At 69.3% G+C, this 16,810-nt stretch overlaps 3 protein-coding genes across 3 annotated transcripts in view; 1 reads left to right on the forward strand and 2 right to left on the reverse strand.

The window, feature by feature from the left end:
* Positions 1-1,982, reverse strand: part of CHLNCDRAFT_138656 (hypothetical protein) — a gene marked incomplete at both ends in the record, with an annotated part of 3,902 nt that extends 1,920 nt beyond the window's left edge. The window contains 7 exons of the mRNA XM_005844721.1: positions 13-42; positions 309-493; positions 711-845; positions 1,084-1,187; positions 1,439-1,571; positions 1,719-1,799; positions 1,950-1,982. Of these exons, the coding sequence (XP_005844783.1) occupies positions 13-42; positions 309-493; positions 711-845; positions 1,084-1,187; positions 1,439-1,571; positions 1,719-1,799; positions 1,950-1,982 (701 nt within the window). The remainder of the gene's footprint in view (positions 1-12; positions 43-308; positions 494-710; positions 846-1,083; positions 1,188-1,438; positions 1,572-1,718; positions 1,800-1,949) is intronic.
* Positions 1,983-4,768: 2,786 nt separating this feature from the next.
* On the forward strand, positions 4,769-6,513 carry CHLNCDRAFT_138659 (hypothetical protein; the record flags this gene model as incomplete). The annotated part of the gene is made up of 4 exons (XM_005844647.1): positions 4,769-4,838; positions 4,945-5,398; positions 5,611-5,983; positions 6,214-6,513. The coding sequence occupies 4 exons, from the start codon at positions 4,769-4,771 to the stop codon at positions 6,511-6,513; spliced, it is 1,197 nt and encodes a 398-aa protein (XP_005844709.1).
* A 2,373-nt stretch (positions 6,514-8,886) lies between these two features.
* On the reverse strand, positions 8,887-15,654 carry CHLNCDRAFT_138661 (hypothetical protein; the record flags this gene model as incomplete). Its single annotated transcript, XM_005844722.1, has 17 exons — positions 8,887-9,740; positions 9,917-10,022; positions 10,155-10,254; positions 10,396-10,681; positions 10,862-10,955; positions 11,105-11,147; positions 11,285-11,396; positions 11,558-11,732; positions 11,882-11,941; positions 12,074-12,184; positions 12,414-12,470; positions 12,680-12,751; positions 12,889-13,812; positions 13,996-14,289; positions 14,698-14,775; positions 15,045-15,514; positions 15,648-15,654. The coding sequence occupies 17 exons, from the start codon at positions 15,652-15,654 to the stop codon at positions 8,887-8,889; spliced, it is 3,843 nt and encodes a 1,280-aa protein (XP_005844784.1).
* Positions 15,655-16,810: the final 1,156 nt, after the last annotated feature.

Raw genomic sequence — 16,810 nt, forward strand, 5'->3', positions numbered from 1 at the left:
CCCAGCACATACTCCACAGGCACATCGGCACGCTGGGCACGCCTGCGGGGGAGGGCCAGGAGCGACACGCGGCGGCGGCAGGCGGAGCAGGTTGGCACAAGTGCGCATGCCGGCGCCGGCCTCGCCACCACCAAACACACGCAGCACCTCCAATCCACACCCCACCACACACTCCCACACCAGACCAAAGAGGCCCCCCCGCCGACCTCCGCCATGCTGTCGCTGCCCCTGATCCTCTCCTCTCACTCAACAGACCCCCCCCCCCCAAACCCACCAGCCACCACACCCCCAGCCACGCCCTGCCTCACCTGACCTCCGCCATGCTGTTGATCCCCCTGATCCTCTCCTCCAGCCGCGCCAGGTCCCCCTCCGCAACCAGGTCCGTCTTGTTCAGCACTACGCGGTCGGCATACGCAATCTGCTCCAGCGCCTCGTTCACAACGCCCTCCGGCTTCTGCTCATCCAGGTGCAGCTCCACGTGCTTGGCATCCACCTGGCAATGGTGGCGCAGCAGCGGCGGCGGCGGCAGGGCGGTGACGCCGGGCAGGGGCGGCGGCCAGACCGGCATCAGGCGGCGGTGGTGCGGCGGCTGGGACGGGAGTGTGAGTGGAGCTGGGTGGTGTGCGTGGCAGCAGGGCCGGGAGGCCAGCCAGCCGGCCAGGAGCTGCCGCCAGGGGTAAAGCACACGCGCCGCGCGCGCCGCCGCTCACCAGTGTGACGACGCCGTCCAGGCGCATGCGGTCCGACACCGAGGGCTCCAGGAAGAAGGTTTGGATGATGGGCGCGGGCTGCGCCAGGCCCGTCGTCTCAATCACGATGCGGTCAAACTGGGAGCGGCGGTCGTACTGCAGGCAGGGGGGGCGGTACGGTACGGTACGGTACAGCCCCCACAGCAACAAGGCGTGCCCCCTGCAGCAGCCATAGCCATCACAGCCCAGCAGCAGCCTCCGGCCACAATTGCCAAATACAACAGCATCCACAGCCGCAGCAGCGGCATCGTCCAGCCAGCTCCAGGACTAACTGAACGTGGGTGCCACAGCCGCCGCTACTATGAGGCAGCTTCAACCAGCAGCCTCAGCCCACCAGCGTGTTGAGCATGGACACGAGGTCGTCCCTCACGGTACAGCACAGGCAGCCGTTGTTCAGCATCATGATCTGCTCCGCGCCCGGATCCAGAGACTCCTCCACTGCGGGCAGCGGTCAGGCCAGGTGGGGCAGGCACAGGAGGGGCTGAACTGCCGGCGGGGCGCGGGGTGTTGTGTGTGTGCGCGTGTGTGCTTGCAGCGTGAGGCGGGCAGGCAGAGGGCTTGGAGAGGACGGGGGCTGCGTGCCTCTGGCAGTTGTTTATAGCGTCCATGGAGGTGGCCGCGGCTGCTGGCATCCCACGCCTGCCGCCGAGGCAGAGGTGCGCCGGCGCGGCTGCTGGCATGCTCCCCACCTGCCACCAGGTCTGAGTCGATGTCGATCTGGCCGTACTCGTTCTCGATCACGGCGATGCGGTACCCGTGGTCCTGCCCCAGGATCTGGTTCAGCAGCGTGGTCTTGCCGCTGCCCAGGAAGCCGGTGATGACCTGCGCAGGCGACACGCAAGCGAGGGGAGTGAAGGCAGGAGGCCTGTTCCAGAAGCGGCCTCCGCCAGCGGCGGCGCACATGCACGTGCATGCGGCGCCAGCTGCGGAGTGAGCGGCCCGCCTGGTTGGCCGCGACTGGCCGCGCACCGTGACGGGCACGCGGTCGTCCAACACCTTGCCCTCCACATCAATCGCGTCGCTCTCCTCCACCGCGGCCGCGCACCGCGCCTGGCGGCGGCGGGTGGTAGGCACGCCGAGTGGTGGGGCCCTGGCTGCGCTGCGCGCCTGGCGCTCCGGCCGTTGTGCGTGTCTCCGGCTGGCGATCACGATGGTGCGTGGTTTGGCTGGCCCGAAAGGCCGTGCTGCCGCTGGACGCACACCATGCCGCTGGAGGGCGCTCGAGGGCTGCATATCTGGTTGCACCGTGATAGACAGGTATGGATGCCAAACTAAAGCATATGGCTAAAGGCTCGCGCCCGCAAGGACAGGGCAGCACTCTCAGCACGGCAGCTTGATTTTCCGCTTTGCTCGATGCGCAGCTTGCATCAGGCCACACCTTTGCATCAGGCCACTCGCTGCAGTTCCCTTGGAGGGACGGCGCGACTGCTGCCGTCCGTCGCCAACTGTCTGGCGCAGCCATGGCTCCTCCGCTCAACGATGTGACAAATACCCTGGCCCCAGCGTCGGCTCCGGCCCGCCGCGTGGCCAAGCCCGGCGCCAAGCCCGTGCTTCTCGCGCCCGAGCCCCCGGCGGCGGCTCCCGGCCAGCCGGGAGACGCCGACCGGCTGGTGCACAGCTTTCGGGGCTTGGCCCTCGCCCCGCTGAAGAGTCAGGACACGGCGGCAGCCGCGCAGCAGGAAGAGGAGCCGGCAAGTCTGGCCGCCGAGGATTCCTCCGCCTCCACTGGTACCGCCAGCGCCGGCGGCGCCAGCCAGCTTGGCTCGCCCATCGCCGCCTTTGCGGCCGCCAAGGCCCGCCTGCAGCGCAGCACCAGCGACGCCGAGAGCCGCATCAGCAGCACGCTGCAGGCGCTGAACAGCTTGCGGCAGGGCGTGGCGGGCGCCGCGCGCTGGGGCGCCTGAAGCACGAGTGCGGGCTGGAGGCGGCGGGCAGCGGCCCCAGCGGCGGCAGCCCCGCGCTGGCGGCACTGCAGAAGCGCAACTCGGTCCTGAAGGAGAGGCTGCACAGCACCATGGCCCTCTGCCGCTCGCTTCACTCCCAGGTCAGTAACGCGCCGCCGTGGCATGCCAGTTCGTTGCAAGGTCTGCTTGCACCGCTGCCGCCGCTGCCTTCCGAATGCCGGCCCTATCGGCGCTGCGCAGGCGCCCCGCTGTCAAACGCTGCCCGCGTGTCCCTGCCCCTGCAACCTGCTCTTCCCCTGCAGAACCAGGAGAGCCTTGAGCTGGTGGCAGAGCTGCGGCAGGACAACAGGCAGCTCAGCGCCAGCCTGCAGGAGGCACGGGTGAGGAGTGGGGCTGGGCAGGAGCAGGTCGTGTGTGTCATAGACACTGTGGCGCGGGGCAGGGTGTGCGGGGCGTGACGTTGCTTTGCTGTTTGTGGGCTGCCAGTTTGAGGAAGCCGGCGGGCGGCATGCGGCAGTGGTGCCTGCTGCCCTCCATCTGCTTCTGCTGCCTGCCTGCGCCAGGTGTGCCTTGCTGCGGTGTTCCTTGCGGGGCTCCAGTTGGCAGCGCGCGCTCACTGTCCCTGCCGTCGCCGGTGCTGCCGCCGCGCTGTGCAGCTGGACAAGGCCGCCCTGCAGCAGACGATCCGGCAGCTGACCCAAGAGGCGGCGCTGCTGGCTGAGCAGGCCAGGCTGGTGCTGCTGCCAGGGGAGGCGGCGGGTGGAGGCCTGGCGGCGGCGACGGTGCCGCAGGCGGTGCCATATGCGAGTGCGGCAGCAGCGGCAGCAGCGGCAGCAGCAGGGCCTGCAGAGGGCGAGGCTCTCAGCTTGGATCGCGACTGGTCTGCCGCGCCGTTAGACGCCAGCAGCAGCAGCAGCGCCGGCAGCGGCAGGCAGGGTGCCGCCTGGCGGCCGGGGACCTCTGTGCACAGCTTCGAGTGCGGCAGCGGCGGCGCTGCCTTTGCGGCTGCCTCTGCCACAGCCTATGTTCAGGACGGTGGCGGCGACGGCGCGGGCGACAAGCGGCGGCGCCTGACCCCCGGCATGCTGGCCCACTGCCTTCGCCCAGCCATCTCGGCGGCTGTGGCAGAGGCAGCAGCCATGGATGCCGCAGGACCCTGCAGCCGCCCCGCGCCCACCCCCGGGCGCACCCCCAAGCGCAAGCACCGCCAGGTCAGCGGCGCCAGCCTGGCAGCGGCGGCCGCCGCAGCCCCGGATGCTGCCACCCCCAGCCCGGCGGCCTCACCGGCGACTGCTGGTGTGCAGCACACGGCGCCCGTGCAGCTGTTTGGGCGCTTTGACTGCGCCCAGGCGGGGCTGCAGCAGGCGCAGCAGCAGGGCGGGTGCCGGGCGCTGGCGGCGCCGCCGGCTGTGGTGGAGTGCCAGCGCTTCCAGACTTTCGACCTTTTTGATGCCAAGTGGCATGGCGGCGGGCAGGCCCAGGCGCTCGCCCTGGTGCCGGCAAACAGCCGCGCGGGCAGGCGCCGCCACGCCTCGGGCTGCAGCATGATGTGAGGCGCCTCGCCGCGCCTGCCCAGCGGTACGTCCTGCCGCCTGCTGCGCTTTCTCCTTCCCGTTTTGCTGACCAGCCTTTTTCACCGATTGTACTGCCGCCATCGCCTCACAACAACAACTAGACTGTAGACTGATATGAGCTGTTTCTCACTGCTGGGTGTCTTCCACCCTGGCACCTCCTGTGTTGCCGGGCACTGCCGGGCCTGCTGTTCTCCCTGTGAACAACCCTGAAACACCACTGACCACATCCCCCAAGGCGCAAGGTTGATGGGAGAGCGATGCAGTGATCGACGGGGGTGTGGGCGGTGGCTGCCATCTGTCGCGTGCTGTGCCCTGCTGTGCCGCCGCCTGCTCCATAATTGGCCAACTGCTCCATCACGCGAGCGCTCGACGATCGCATTCTCTTCAATCGCCTGCAGCCTCCGGCTGTCCGCCGGAACTAATACCAGCGTTGGAGAGCGAGGCTCCACCTTTGCGGACGACTTGCCTCTGAATGAAAGCGGCGTTCGACGTGGCGGCCTGGCTGGCCAGGAATGCGCCCAGCAGCTGCCCACCTCCCCAGATGTCGCAGCCAGTGCAGGTGGCCGGGTGGACCAAGGTGGCGGCGGGCGCCTTCACCCCTGACTGCAGCGGTGAGCTCCCCTCTTGCCTCGACACTGCCCCGGTGGTGGACCGGCGGCGAGTCGTCGACACGGGTGCAGCATTGAGGCTCGCCCCAATGCCTGCCGTCCGCCGCAGGCCTGCTGCCCTTTGTGCGCCCCGCGCTGCCCGCCAGCCTGGAGGGCGGCGGCTACGTGGGCAAGGACGAGGGCGAGGATGTCGGGGTGGAGCCGGTGGTTAGGGCCGCCGCGGCGGCCGCCGCGCTGCAGGCTGGCTGCGACGTGCTGTCGTACCGCAACAACCTCAACAAAATCTTCGGGGTGCCGTTCGACCCGTCCTCGCCCTGGGCCGTCGACGCCTGCCTGCTGCGCCTGCCAGGCCCCGCCCCCGGCAGCGGCCGCGGAAGCAGCAGCACCGGCAGAGGCGGCGGCGGTGGCGGCAGCATGGCGGGTAGAGAGAGCGGGGGCAGCAGCAGCCTGTCAGGCAGCGAGAGCGGCGGCGGCGGCGGCGGCACCCTGTTTTTGGACATTGTGAAGGTGGAGCAGGCGTGGATTGGGGACCCTGCTCAGATGGAGAAGTTCACTCGCTGGGGGTACAGGCAAGCGGCTGGGCCACCGCTGCGGTTGGGGTGCTGGCGGCATCATGCGCCTGCGGCACCGGCCCCTGTGCGCCCTGGGACCCTGGGCACTGGAAGGCGGCAGCCCAGGCGCATCCCGTGTGCTCCGGCTACCATGCTGCCGCCGCCACCTGCTGCCGCCGCCGCCTGCCGCCAGCCGCCCGTCCTTGCTGCTGCCGCTGCCGCAGGTTTGAAGCGCTGTGCACGGGTCAGGAGGTGGCAGACGCCTCCTCAGAGTACGGCGCCCTGGTGCGCAGCCGGCTGGCCCAGCACCGCCTCCTGATCGACGCCGAGATCGACTGCTTCGACCCGGCAGCTGCCGGGCAGCTGCCGCCAGCGGAGGAGCGGCAGCAGGCGCCAGGAGGGCAGCAGCAGAAGCGGCAGCAGCAGCCGCCGCCGCTGTCGAGCTACATTGAGCTGAAGACGTATAAGCTGCCGCAGCATCCGGGGCAGCAACGCACCCTGCACCGGCACAAGCACCCCAAGTGGTGGCTGCAAAGCTTCCTGGCGGGCGTGCCCCGCCTGGCGCTGGGCGGCCGAGACGACCAGGCACGCGCGTGTGTGTGGAGGGGGGTGCTGTGCCACGGCTGCTGGAGGCCCCACGCCTCCAAGCTGCTCCAGTGGTGTGCTGCGGGCCCTCCTCCGGCTCCGCTCGCCGGAGCTGCGGCGCCTGCCTGCCAGCCTGTGCTCCTCACAGTGCGGAGCGACGTGCCTGACCTCCCTGTCTTCCCTGCCAACCAGCCCACCTGACCCATCCACCTGTCCCTTTCCCGGCCTCCTGGCCTGTGCAGGGCATGGTTCGCCGGATCGACCTGGTGGCGACAGCAGACCTGCCTGGCATCTCCGCCGCGCATGGCGCGCACTGGAGCCCCGGCCAGGCTCTGCAGTTCGGTGTGGCGGTGCTGGGGTGGATGCGGGAGGAGGCGGGGCGGGCCCCTGGCCAGCACCTGCGCTTCACCTACGCTGGTGGCAGCGGCGGCGGCGGCGGCAGGGGCGGCGCCGCCGGCAGCATACGCTGCGAGGTGGTGGAGGGCGGGGCCCTGCCGCAGCGCATCAGCAGCTGCCTGCGGGAGTGCGGGCTGGAGCTGTGAGGCTGGCAGGCGGCGCCGCCCTGGCTGGGGCAGCGAAGGGTCCCCACAGGGAGGGGGGCACGCCTGCGCCTTGACGGCTGGTCAGCTGCAAAATGTGGCACCCTGAGCTGCTGCCTTTGCGGTGCCGGGCGCCTTGCATGAACCATCCTGTGTTGTGTGTAACAAGTGCAACAGGGAAAGAGTGATTCCGGAGATTGAAGCAGCTGGCAGCAAGTGTAAACAGGTGGCGAGGCATCTAATTTCAGAAGAGCAAGATGGCAGTCCTTGCACGCGGCGGCGCCACCTGGCGGCGCCAAATGAGAGGGAGGAAGGAGCAATCACGGCAGCCGATGTAGGGTCACGTGCTGGCTGGCAGATTGACCAGTGCGAAGCGATGTTCAGCTGGCGGCAGCGAAACTTCAGGAAGACTTTCTGGGGTGCTGGACAAGCGGTGCTGTGGCTGCGCGCATCCAGATGGTGGTGGCGCGCAAGGCATGCTGCGCTGTAACTAAGAAGGCTGATTGTTCCAGAAAAGCTAAAAAGGCTGTTTCTTCATGAGGCCTGGGACTGCTTGGAGATGGACGGCGGCGATCGCGAGGCGCGGGTGGGGCGGCGCCGCGGGCTGTGCACGGCTAGGCCAGGCTGCGCGCCGCCGCCAAATGCAGCGCCACCGCCAGCAGCGCCCAGCCCATCTCCCGGCGCAGCAGGACCGGCTCGGGGCGCATGCCTCGCGCCGCCAGGAAGCGGCGGCGCTGGGCTGCCTCGCGGCGGTACACCAGCAGGGAGGGCAGCAGTAAGCCCGCCCCCAGCTGCAGGCTGGGCAGGTACGCGGTGCACAGCTGGGCCGCAGGGAGCGCGGCCGCCGCCGCGGCGGCGGGCCTCAGGCGCGCAGCCAGGGCTGGCGGCGCCCAGGACAGCAGGCGGCGCAGCGCGGGGCTGACGACGCTGGAGTGCACGGCCGCCACCGCGGCCTGCAGCTGGCCGTGGCGCGCGCAGTGCTCCGGGTTGTGGCGCAGCAGCAGCAGCAGGATGAGCAGCTGGCCGTGCACATAGTAGCGCAGCGTGGGGGCCAGCGGCGCCGCCGCCCCGTTCAGCAGCATCACCGCCGCCTGGCTGTGCCAGACCAGCCACAGCGAGGCGCCCAGCAAGGCCCGCAGGGACTGCGGCTCGCCGGCTGCGATGGCCGCGCCGCCGCCAGCTGGCACCAGCTCATACAGCTGTGGGTAGAAAGCGCACACCATCGCAGCGTGGCCCAGGTTCCACGCACTGACCCAGTAGCGCCGCCACCTGCAGGCCCAGGTTGCGTGGCAATCAGACTAAACATCCATGGGCGAAGGGAATCGGCGGCGGATGCATCAGCCAGCCAGCATGGCTGGCTGGGGCAGGGGGCTGTGCCCGCTCAGCTCCCGGCGGGCCGGGCGAGGCACGCTGGCGCATGCAGCCAGGCCACCCCAATCCGCACCTCAGAAAGGCTGCCGGGCGGGACCACAGCAGGACCAGCAGCGCCAGGCTGTACGCCGCCGCCGCCGCCGCCATGGGCGCCACGGTCGCCGCAGCGGCGCCGTGCGCCGCGGCGCGCGCCGCAAAGCCCAGCCACGCGGCCAGGCGCAGGAAGGCGCGCACGGCGTCGTGCCGGGTGCGGCTGGCGGCATGCTCCCGCTGGAACTCCTCTTCCAGCTCCGGCCGGTCCCCAAAGGCCAGCAGCACACACAGCACGACCTGCAACCCGGCCAACACGGGCTTGGGTGGGTGGGTCGCGCCCAGCGCCGGCGGCGCGCGTGGCGGCGGGGCCTGTGGCTGCCTTGGCTGAAGTGGATGGCGTGGCAGACCCTCCCGAGCCCAGCCTGATCCCCAGGATACGAGAGAGAGAGCGGACAGGCTGCAGCAAGGAGGTGGAGGCTGACCTTGGGCGGGCGAGCAGGTCCGAGGTTGCCCTCAGCATACATGCTTGTGCTGCCCTGCGCCCCCAAGTTGTGCAGTGTTGCAACAACAAGGGTCCGAAAAATGGGCTTGGCTTGTGTGCACATGCCATGGCCATGTTCGCACACTCATGGGGGCCACCTTCAACACTTCTCTGAGTTCAAGGTTGTTCACTCACACAGGGCATCACGCAAGGCATTCGAATTGAAGAAAGTGCAAGCATTGGGCAGAGCATATCAGGGCTGCACTGGCAGTTGGCAAGGGCACATGGCGGGGCAGGAGGGTGTGCGGATGGCGGTGCGCGCCGGCCCGCGTGGGCCGCCGCCCAAGAAACAGACAGAAATACAAGGGTGTTGGGCCTGGATGGATCTGGGTAATGCACATGTTCCTGGTAATGGTTGATTTGCTGATTTGCTGTTAAGTTCCTGGGCTTCGCGCCTTGAGGTGTCGCGAATGCTATTTGAGCGGACGGGCTCACAGCCGGGGGCCTGCGTCCCGGCACCAGCGCAGCAGCCGCGCGCCCAACTTGCGCAGGCCGTGCCCGGCAGCCCAGCAGGCGCCCCCGCCGCCTGGCCGCTGTGCTGGAATGCTGCCGCTGCCCGGAGCGGCTGGTGGGGGGGCGGCGTGGGATGGCAGCGCGGCGGTAGGGCTGGCCGTCTGGGCGCTGACGATGATGCTAGTAGAGATGGATCCAGCTCCAGCTGCAGCCTTGGCTGCCGCGGCAGGTGAGGCCGAAGCGGAGGCGCTGGGCCCCAGCACGCTGCCAGCCGGGGTCCCTGGGTTGCTGGGGCGCGGCATGCTGTCCACACCAGCGGTGGGGGTGGCGGGCGCGGGCGCGGCGCCGCGGCGGCTGCCCGGCGTGCCCGGCAGGCTAGCGGCGGCGCTCCACTGCCGCTGCGGAGTGCCCGGCTGGCTGGCGCTGCTGGCCACGCTGAGCCTGCTGAGGCGGCCAAGCAACTGGCTGCTGCCATCGCTGCTGTCGCTGGTAGCAGAGGCCGCCGCCACGCCGGTGGGTGACCCGGGCAGGCTGCTGCGGCTGCCCTGCCTCTTGTGAGCCGGCAGCGCAGAGGGCTCTGCCGGGGCTTCTTCGTCGACGGGGCCCAGCACCATGCTGCCCTCCAGCCTGCTGCCAGCTTTACTGCAGCTGCTCCCAGCACGGGAGCTCAGCGACAGGGCGGCGCTGCCTGCACTCGGGGCTGCGCCTGGGACGGCCGGCTGCTGCTGCTCCTGCTGCCGCTGCTTGGACCAGGCGGCAAAGGTCGCGGGGGTGAGGCCGTCGGAGGAGAGGGCGGTGTGCCACGCCTGGCTGGCGCCAGCTGGGTCCATCTCTGCATCGCCGGCGGGGGGGGGCAGGCAACTTGCATGTAAGGGAGGCCGGCTTGGAAGATTTGGGGAGATTTGCTTAAGGCGAGAAAGGGGGTAGAATTGTCGCAAGGAACCAGAGAGGCAAGCTGTGCGACTGGCTCCAGGCGGCTTGCAGGGGCCGACACAGGTGGAGTCTCACCAAACAACGCTTTGACCACCGGCCCGCTGCGAGCCGCCGCCCCGATGTGCAGCGGCGTCAGGGCGGCTGGCCCCGCAGGTGCCGCCACATCCCACGAGAAGCAGGCCTGGTGTCGGGCCCAGGCAGCTAGCACCTACAGCCCGGGGCCAAGAACCAGCCAGGGCTGCTTTAGCGGGCAGTGCTGTGGCAAGCGAGCAAGCGAACCAGCCTGCTGCCGCCGATCTGGCATGTGCCCCACCTCCAGAACGGCGGCAGAGCCTGAGGCGGCGGCCAGGAGCAGCAGGGTGGCGCCAGCAGGGCACAGCGCGTCCATGGCATGCACAGCGTGCTCAGTAGAGCTGCAGGTGGGCCAGGCGGGAGCAGCCAAAATTATGTGTCAAAAGCAGACACTGGCATTGGGGGCCAAGAAGCAACCCACGCAACTCAGCGCTGCAAAGAGGCTGCAAAGGGGCTGCGCTGCAATCTACATAGAGCCCCACCTGCCGTCCGCCGCGACGCTGGGCAGCAGCAGCGCCGCCAGCGCCGGCCAGCCGCGGCGGGAGGCCGCCACGACGCCCGCCCTGGCCGCGCTGCTGGCGGCGGCAGCCAGCGCCGCGGCGGCCGACTCTGCTGGGTGGTCGCTGTCTGTGGCTGTGCCTGAAGCAGGGTCGAAGCCATCTGTGCCAGAGCCGTCTGTGGTGGTACCGCCCTGCTGCTGCGCCTGCACCTGGCGGTGATGCAGTACCAGAGCGATGCTGCGCAGGAAGGTATCCACGCTGGCAAACCCTGCAGTAGGGATTGGGCAGCAAGCTGAGGTATGAAGCCATAGGCATATGGGTAGACTGCCCCCCGGGTCAGGCAGAAGCCCACCCAGCACACCAGGATACACGCCTGGCGGCAGACCGCGTGCCCCTCTCTCTCCCCAACAGCAGGGGCCCAGCGGGTCCTGCGGTGTAGCTCGCATACCTGCGGTACAGCCCTCCAGCTGGCGCAGCTCCGCCACCGCCGCCGCGTTGTCCAGCGCCAGCAGCACGCGGCTGCTGCCCAGCAGGGCGCCTCGCTGTGCGGGGTGAGGGGCAGGGGCGGTGGGAGCGCGGGCCTCAGACGCAAGCCTCGGTGACCGGGTTGGGCCATCCACATGGGAGGAGCGGTTTCCACTCCTCCCAACAGCCTCTCAACGGCACATGCGTGCAGTTGAGAGCCACCTACCTGAACCTCCACAGTGAATAGGCCCTGCTGCGCCTGCGGCAGCCTGCAGGGCAGAAGGTTGGGGGGATGGATGCAAGCAGTGAGCCTGGGAGAGCTGCCCGCCAGCTCAAAAGATGCTGCCCCCTGGGCCCTGCACTGCAAACACCCTTGCATTTCCCGTCTGTTGCAGCCGGAGCCCACCTGATCTCCAGCCACTCCTCCGCTGGGCGCTCAAACGCGGCTGCGACGCTGGCCCTGGTGGTACCGCCAGCGGTACCGCTGCTGGCCAGGATCTCGACCAGGGGGTAGCTGCCTGCGGGGGAGGCAGGCAGAGAGCCGGGCAGTGAGCGGGGTGCAGGAGGGATCAGCAATCGGCAGGAGAGGGATCCAAGCGGGGGTCTATCAACGCACAAAAGCGGGGCTCTCCCTATGCAAATCGGCGTCAGTGATTTGGGTGATTCCGCTGCCCCTCACCTCCAGACCGCACTAGCAGGCGCTGCTGCTGGCCAGCCAGGTTCTGGCCACGCACCAGGATGCTGTCCCTGGCGTTGGAAGCGCCGCTGCTGCTGGCAGTAGCAGCAGGGCCGGTGTGCAGCGCGATGGGGCTGATGCTGTTGATGGTGGGCACGATGCCAGCACAGGAGGAGAGCTGCGGCGGAGCGATGGGGATACCAAGTGTGTCAGAGAGAAGGGAGGTAGAATTGCTGGCGGAATGGCAAGCGTCTGCTCAGGGGCCCGGAGCTCTCCTGGCAGCAGGGGGCACGAGCAGCAGCAGCGCAATGCCGCTACTGTGCCCACCTGCAGGATGCGCACCACCCTGCCCGCAGATACCAGCGCCACCTCACCCTCCAGCTGCACCTGCAGCCCAGGAATTCGAGGCAGTTCGGCAGGCGTCAGCAGGCCTGCACTGCCACACGCAGCCAACCCCTGCACATATCATCTCCTCGGACAGGCGGCATCCGTCCCAAGACATGATATGCTCATGCTCACCAGTGCTGGCACCCTCTGCAGCAGGCTGCCCAGGCCCGACTGCCCCTGCAGCAGCTGCTCCAAGGCGGCGGCCAGCCCCTGCTGCTGAAGCAGCGCCAGCTGCTGGGGGTCCTGCAACCAGGGCCGGACAGGAGAGCGGCAGCACTTTCTGCCTGCTCTACCCGCCCCGCCAAGACTCGAGACTCCTCGCCTGACACAGCTGGCCGGCCGGCCGGCTCGCCTGACACAGCCGGCCGGCATCCAAGCAGCAGTGCAGGCACCAGCTGATGCGACAGCAGCAGCAGCAGCGGCAGTAGCGGCTCTCCCTCGCCTGCAGCAGCGCCTCAAGCGTCAGATGCACGCAGCCGGGGCGCAGGTAGCCTTCCAGGTTGGGTGAGCAAAGCAGCGCCGCCAGTTCCTGCGGGGTGCAGGGGTGCGCAGGCAAGGCAGGCAAGCAGTGTCGGCAGCATTTGTGGGGTAGCAGCGGCTGCCAGGAGCTATCCTTTTCCAACAGATCAAGAAGGTGCGAGGGCACGCCAGCAGAGCACCCGGCAAGCAGACCCTCCTCCTGCCGGCCCAGCCCTGTGTCAGTTTGGCCCCGAGGGAGCAGGCCAGCAGCCACCTCACCTGCCGAAGCTCTGGCGGCAGCTGGTCGGGCGTGGAGGAGAACAGCTTCATGGAGAGGCGTATGGAGCGGGCCTGCGGCCGGCAGCAAAGGTTCGGTACCTTTGCACCATTCCAGCTCTGGCAGGCGTGCGCCGAGCCTGGTCCCACAGGCCACAGCAGGAGCATGGTATGGCGGCAGCAGCCGAGGCTCAAGGCCGCCACCCACCCACCTGCTCCTCCAGCGGCAGCAGCTCCTGCTCCTGCGCCTGCTGCTGCGCCTGCTCCTGCTCCCGCGCAGCCTGCTCCTGCTGCTGCTGCCACTGGATCATCTGCAGGGCTTGCTGCAGGGATTCGGGCGGCGGAGCGTGACCGCCAGCCAGCTGGCGCAGCTGGCCAGCTGGCAGCAGGGGCTGCGGGGTGGGGGTGTCGCCTTGCAGGAAGGGAGCAGGCAGAGGGGCGTGGGCAGGTGCTGCTGCGCCTGCTGCGCCATAGCTTGAGGCTGGCAGGCCGGGGGACGGCACAAACGAGCTGGGTGGCGGCGGCTGGTAGCTCCACTCCTGGCGATGCTGCAGCTGCTGCTGTGGGGCGCTTGGCAGTCCCGCAGGGAAGGCCCCAGGCAGCGCCTGCTCCTGCTTCACCTGCTGCTGCTGCTGCTGCTGCGCGGATGCCCTCGCCACCACAGCAGGCAGCAGCAGCTCCGCCAGCCAGGCGTGGCCGCCCTCCTGGCCGCCGGCACAAGGTCCAAACAGGTCGGTGATCAGAGCATCAAAGTCGTGCCCGCCCGGCGCCGGCGCCTGGCCTGCCGGGGTCCCAGCCTGGTGCGGCGCTGGAGGGGCCTGCGCTGTGCGGCCGGGGAGGGCGGCACCAGAGACTCTGGCCGCGGCGATGACGGCCTGCAGCTGCTGCTGGCGCTGCTGCTCCTGCTGCTCGCTGCCTGCACGGGGCTGCACCGTGGGATGCGCCGGGCCTGCCGCTGCTGCCTGCGCCGCAGAGCCTGGAGGGAGGCTGGGCGCCAGCCGCGGCGGGGAGGGCACCAGCAGGCCCTCGATGCCCAGCTCTGGCGACAGCAGGCCAGGCAAGGGCGGCAGCTGCAGCAGGCGCGTGGCTGGCGGGGACGGCACGCCTGCCATGCCCAGCAGCAGGGGCAGATCGTCCTGCACGCCGTGGGTGGCACAGCCACGTGAGGGGAGGGTGGGTGTAATGTGTGCGAGTCAGCATGCCAGATGCAGGCCACCGCTGCAGCAACCATTCCGTTGTGCAGGCACTGGCTGCCGGCGCACAACTTCCGCAGGCGTGCACAGGTGGCAGCCAGCAGCCAGGCGGGCGAGGCGGCTCACCAGGTCCATCGCAGCCTGGCCCCGCCCTGAGGCGATACCGGCTGGCGCGGCCCCGGCTGGCGCAAGCACCCTGGGCAGCACCGCCGGCTGCGCCGCGGCGCCTGGCGCCTCCTCCGCCTCGGCAGACGCCGCTCTCTTCTGCCGCCGCCGGCGGTTCTCGGCCCCAGGGCCGGCCGTGGAGGCGAGCGGGGCCCCGAGGGTGGCTGCGCCGCCCACAGCGGCGCCAGCCCCTTCCTGCCCCTTCTTCTTCTTCTGGCTGGTCAGGTTGCGGCGCCGCTCGTTGTGGCGCTCCAGCTGCAGCCAGCCAGCCAGCCAGCCAGGGGGAGGCGGTGCAGGATGAGGAAGGCATGGGACAGAGGAGGGTGGGCAAGGAGCTTGGCAGCGGAGCGGGAGGCCTGTGCCCCAGCTGTGGCATGCCTCGGCTATGCAGTTGCATGCAGCGCGGCTGGGCTGCGCGCTAGCGGCGGCGGCGGCATGCCTTGCGCCTGCAGGTGCGCTTGCTGCCCTCGAAATCCGCCAGAGGCTGGAACTTGCCGCACTGCGGGACAGAGCAAGGGGGTAAAACATGCAGGAGGTTGCAAGCGGAGGAAGGGGGTTGCTGGCAGGTGCGCGGCAGTGCTGGCGGCGGCACCGCCAGGCAGCCGCGGTTCCCGCTGTGAGCGATCCCCAGTGTCTCACCGCCGCCACATAAACACCCCATACCTGCTGGCAGAAGCGGAGGTGCTCGCCACCCCTCACGATGCAGGGCATGACGCAGTGGTTGGGGCAGATCTTGTACCGCTGCATGGCAGCAGTACAGCCGGGCGGGGCAGCCTCTCGTCATTTGATCCGCGCAGTTCACAGGCTGGCGGGGTGCAGGCTGCGCCAGGGCGGGTTCGCGCGGCAGCCTGGTGGGGGCCTGGGCTGCCGATACGGTGGTGGCGGGCCGGCAGCAGATCCCCGCTGGCTAGTGCAGGGGGCGGCTGGGCCACCTCGCGGCCTGTTTGCTGTGCGGCTCCCCACAGTGCCCAGGACCATCAGTACCATCGGGACCATCAGGACCAGCCCACCTGGTAGTACTCCTTCAGGGCGCTCACGTCGGCGTGGCACACCTGGCACGCGGCGCCGCCCCTGCTGCCGCCGAATGCCATCGCCGCCGCATCCGGCGCCGGCGCCGCTGCGTCCGGCCACCCCGGCAGCAGGCTGCTGCTGCCGCTGGCGTCGGAGGCTGCGGCCGCAGCGCCGTCAAACTGCGAGAATGGCTGCGCCTGGGCCCAGGCTGCCGCACCTTGAGCGGCGAGAGCGGCAGAGGGCGGCGCCGCCGCCTGGGTGGCGGTCAGTGCTGCAGAATCCCATTGGAACTGATCCAGCGCCCAGGGGATGTGCAGCAGGGCCTGGGAGGGAGCCATCATGAGGCGCGGCGAGCCCTGAGCCAGCGCGAGAGCGGCACCAGCGGCGGCGGCGGCGGCGCCAAAGGCGGGTCGGTCGCCGTCGGCGCTCGGCGCGGCCGGGGCGGCCGCCTGCTGCAGCCAGGAGGCGCCTGCAGTCGCAGGGCGCGGGGGGCAGAGGTTCCTAGGTTGCTGGAGCTGCTGCAGAGAGGTGGGGGCAGCACAGGAGTCCCGCGCAGGGCTGCCCCAAAAGGGTGGCTGCCTCCCCTGGCCACCGCTGCTCACCCTGCATCCTGCTGACCTCGTGCACAGGAAGGCGGGGCAGGGGTGCTCTCAGTGAAAGCGTGAGCTTTCTTCGAGCCACAACAGTCAGACAACGCTCCTTGTTGTTCAAAGTAGCCAGGCTCAAGGCCAATATCCACACAGCAACTTGCTGTTGCAACTTGCTGTTGAACACCAGATTGACACAGGCTGGAGGAGTATGCTGCCGGGGCGCTCCTGCCAGCGGCTGCCCAACTGAGGCTGGACATTCCATCCCCTGCAACCCCTTCTCTCTCCACATTTCTTCGTCACACGGAGCCTCGGGGAAGTGCTGGTCCAACAGCAGGTGCAGCAGTCACGTGGGGCGGCGACGCAGCAGGGCAGAGCCTGCGGCCTAGTGCTGCGCGGGCCACAGCCTGACATGCTGTCGCAAGCTGCCATGTGCTCCATGAAGCCATGAGAGTCACCGAGTGAAAAGACAGGAGCCTTCGGGATGAAAACTTGTGTTGTTGAGCAGGCAGCCTCAAGGGGCGAGCGGCGGCGGCGGGCCTGCGGCGGGCAGCGGGGGGAGGGGGGGGGGGGGGAGGCGGGCTGCGAGTGCAGCGTCACCGCTCGCCGCATATTCGTCCGTGAGGCATGTGAAGGGCAGATGGACACGCAGAGGGGCAGCACAGACGGATGGAAGTCACCCATGGGCGGCAGGAGCGTTCCTCGACCTTCAACCTGGCCACTGCCACGTGCCAAATACTACTTGGGCCACATGAATGTGACCACTGCACTGCTAATCAAAGTTCTAAGGCGTCCGTGGTTCCAGCGACAGACCCTTCCCGCACAAACAACGTTTGCCCTGCCCACGCTCCCCAACCCAGACAAGCCAGCCCCCTCAACTCTTCCCAGCAATCATACCTGCGACTAGTCGTCACAATGAACACAGCCCGCGCGTCCCGCGCGTGGCCCTCGTCCACGCCTGCCCGGCCGCCACCGCCGACTGCGCTCGAGCAGGTAGGGCCGGCTCCCGGGAGAGTTCCTGTCGCCCTGCCCGTGCCTCCCCCTTGCCCAACACCACATCTCCCACTGCCTCTGACACCGTCCATTTCTCTCCTCACCATGTGCAGGCACAGCACAGCCTGCTCCAGCAGAAAGCAGCAGCGCACATCATACTTCTGAAGCTGGCTTCTGCACTGGAG

Source organism: Chlorella variabilis (assembly GCF_000147415.1).
Source record: "Chlorella variabilis unplaced genomic scaffold CHLNCscaffold_21, whole genome shotgun sequence".
Lineage (NCBI taxonomy): Eukaryota > Viridiplantae > Chlorophyta > Trebouxiophyceae > Chlorellales > Chlorellaceae > Chlorella > Chlorella variabilis.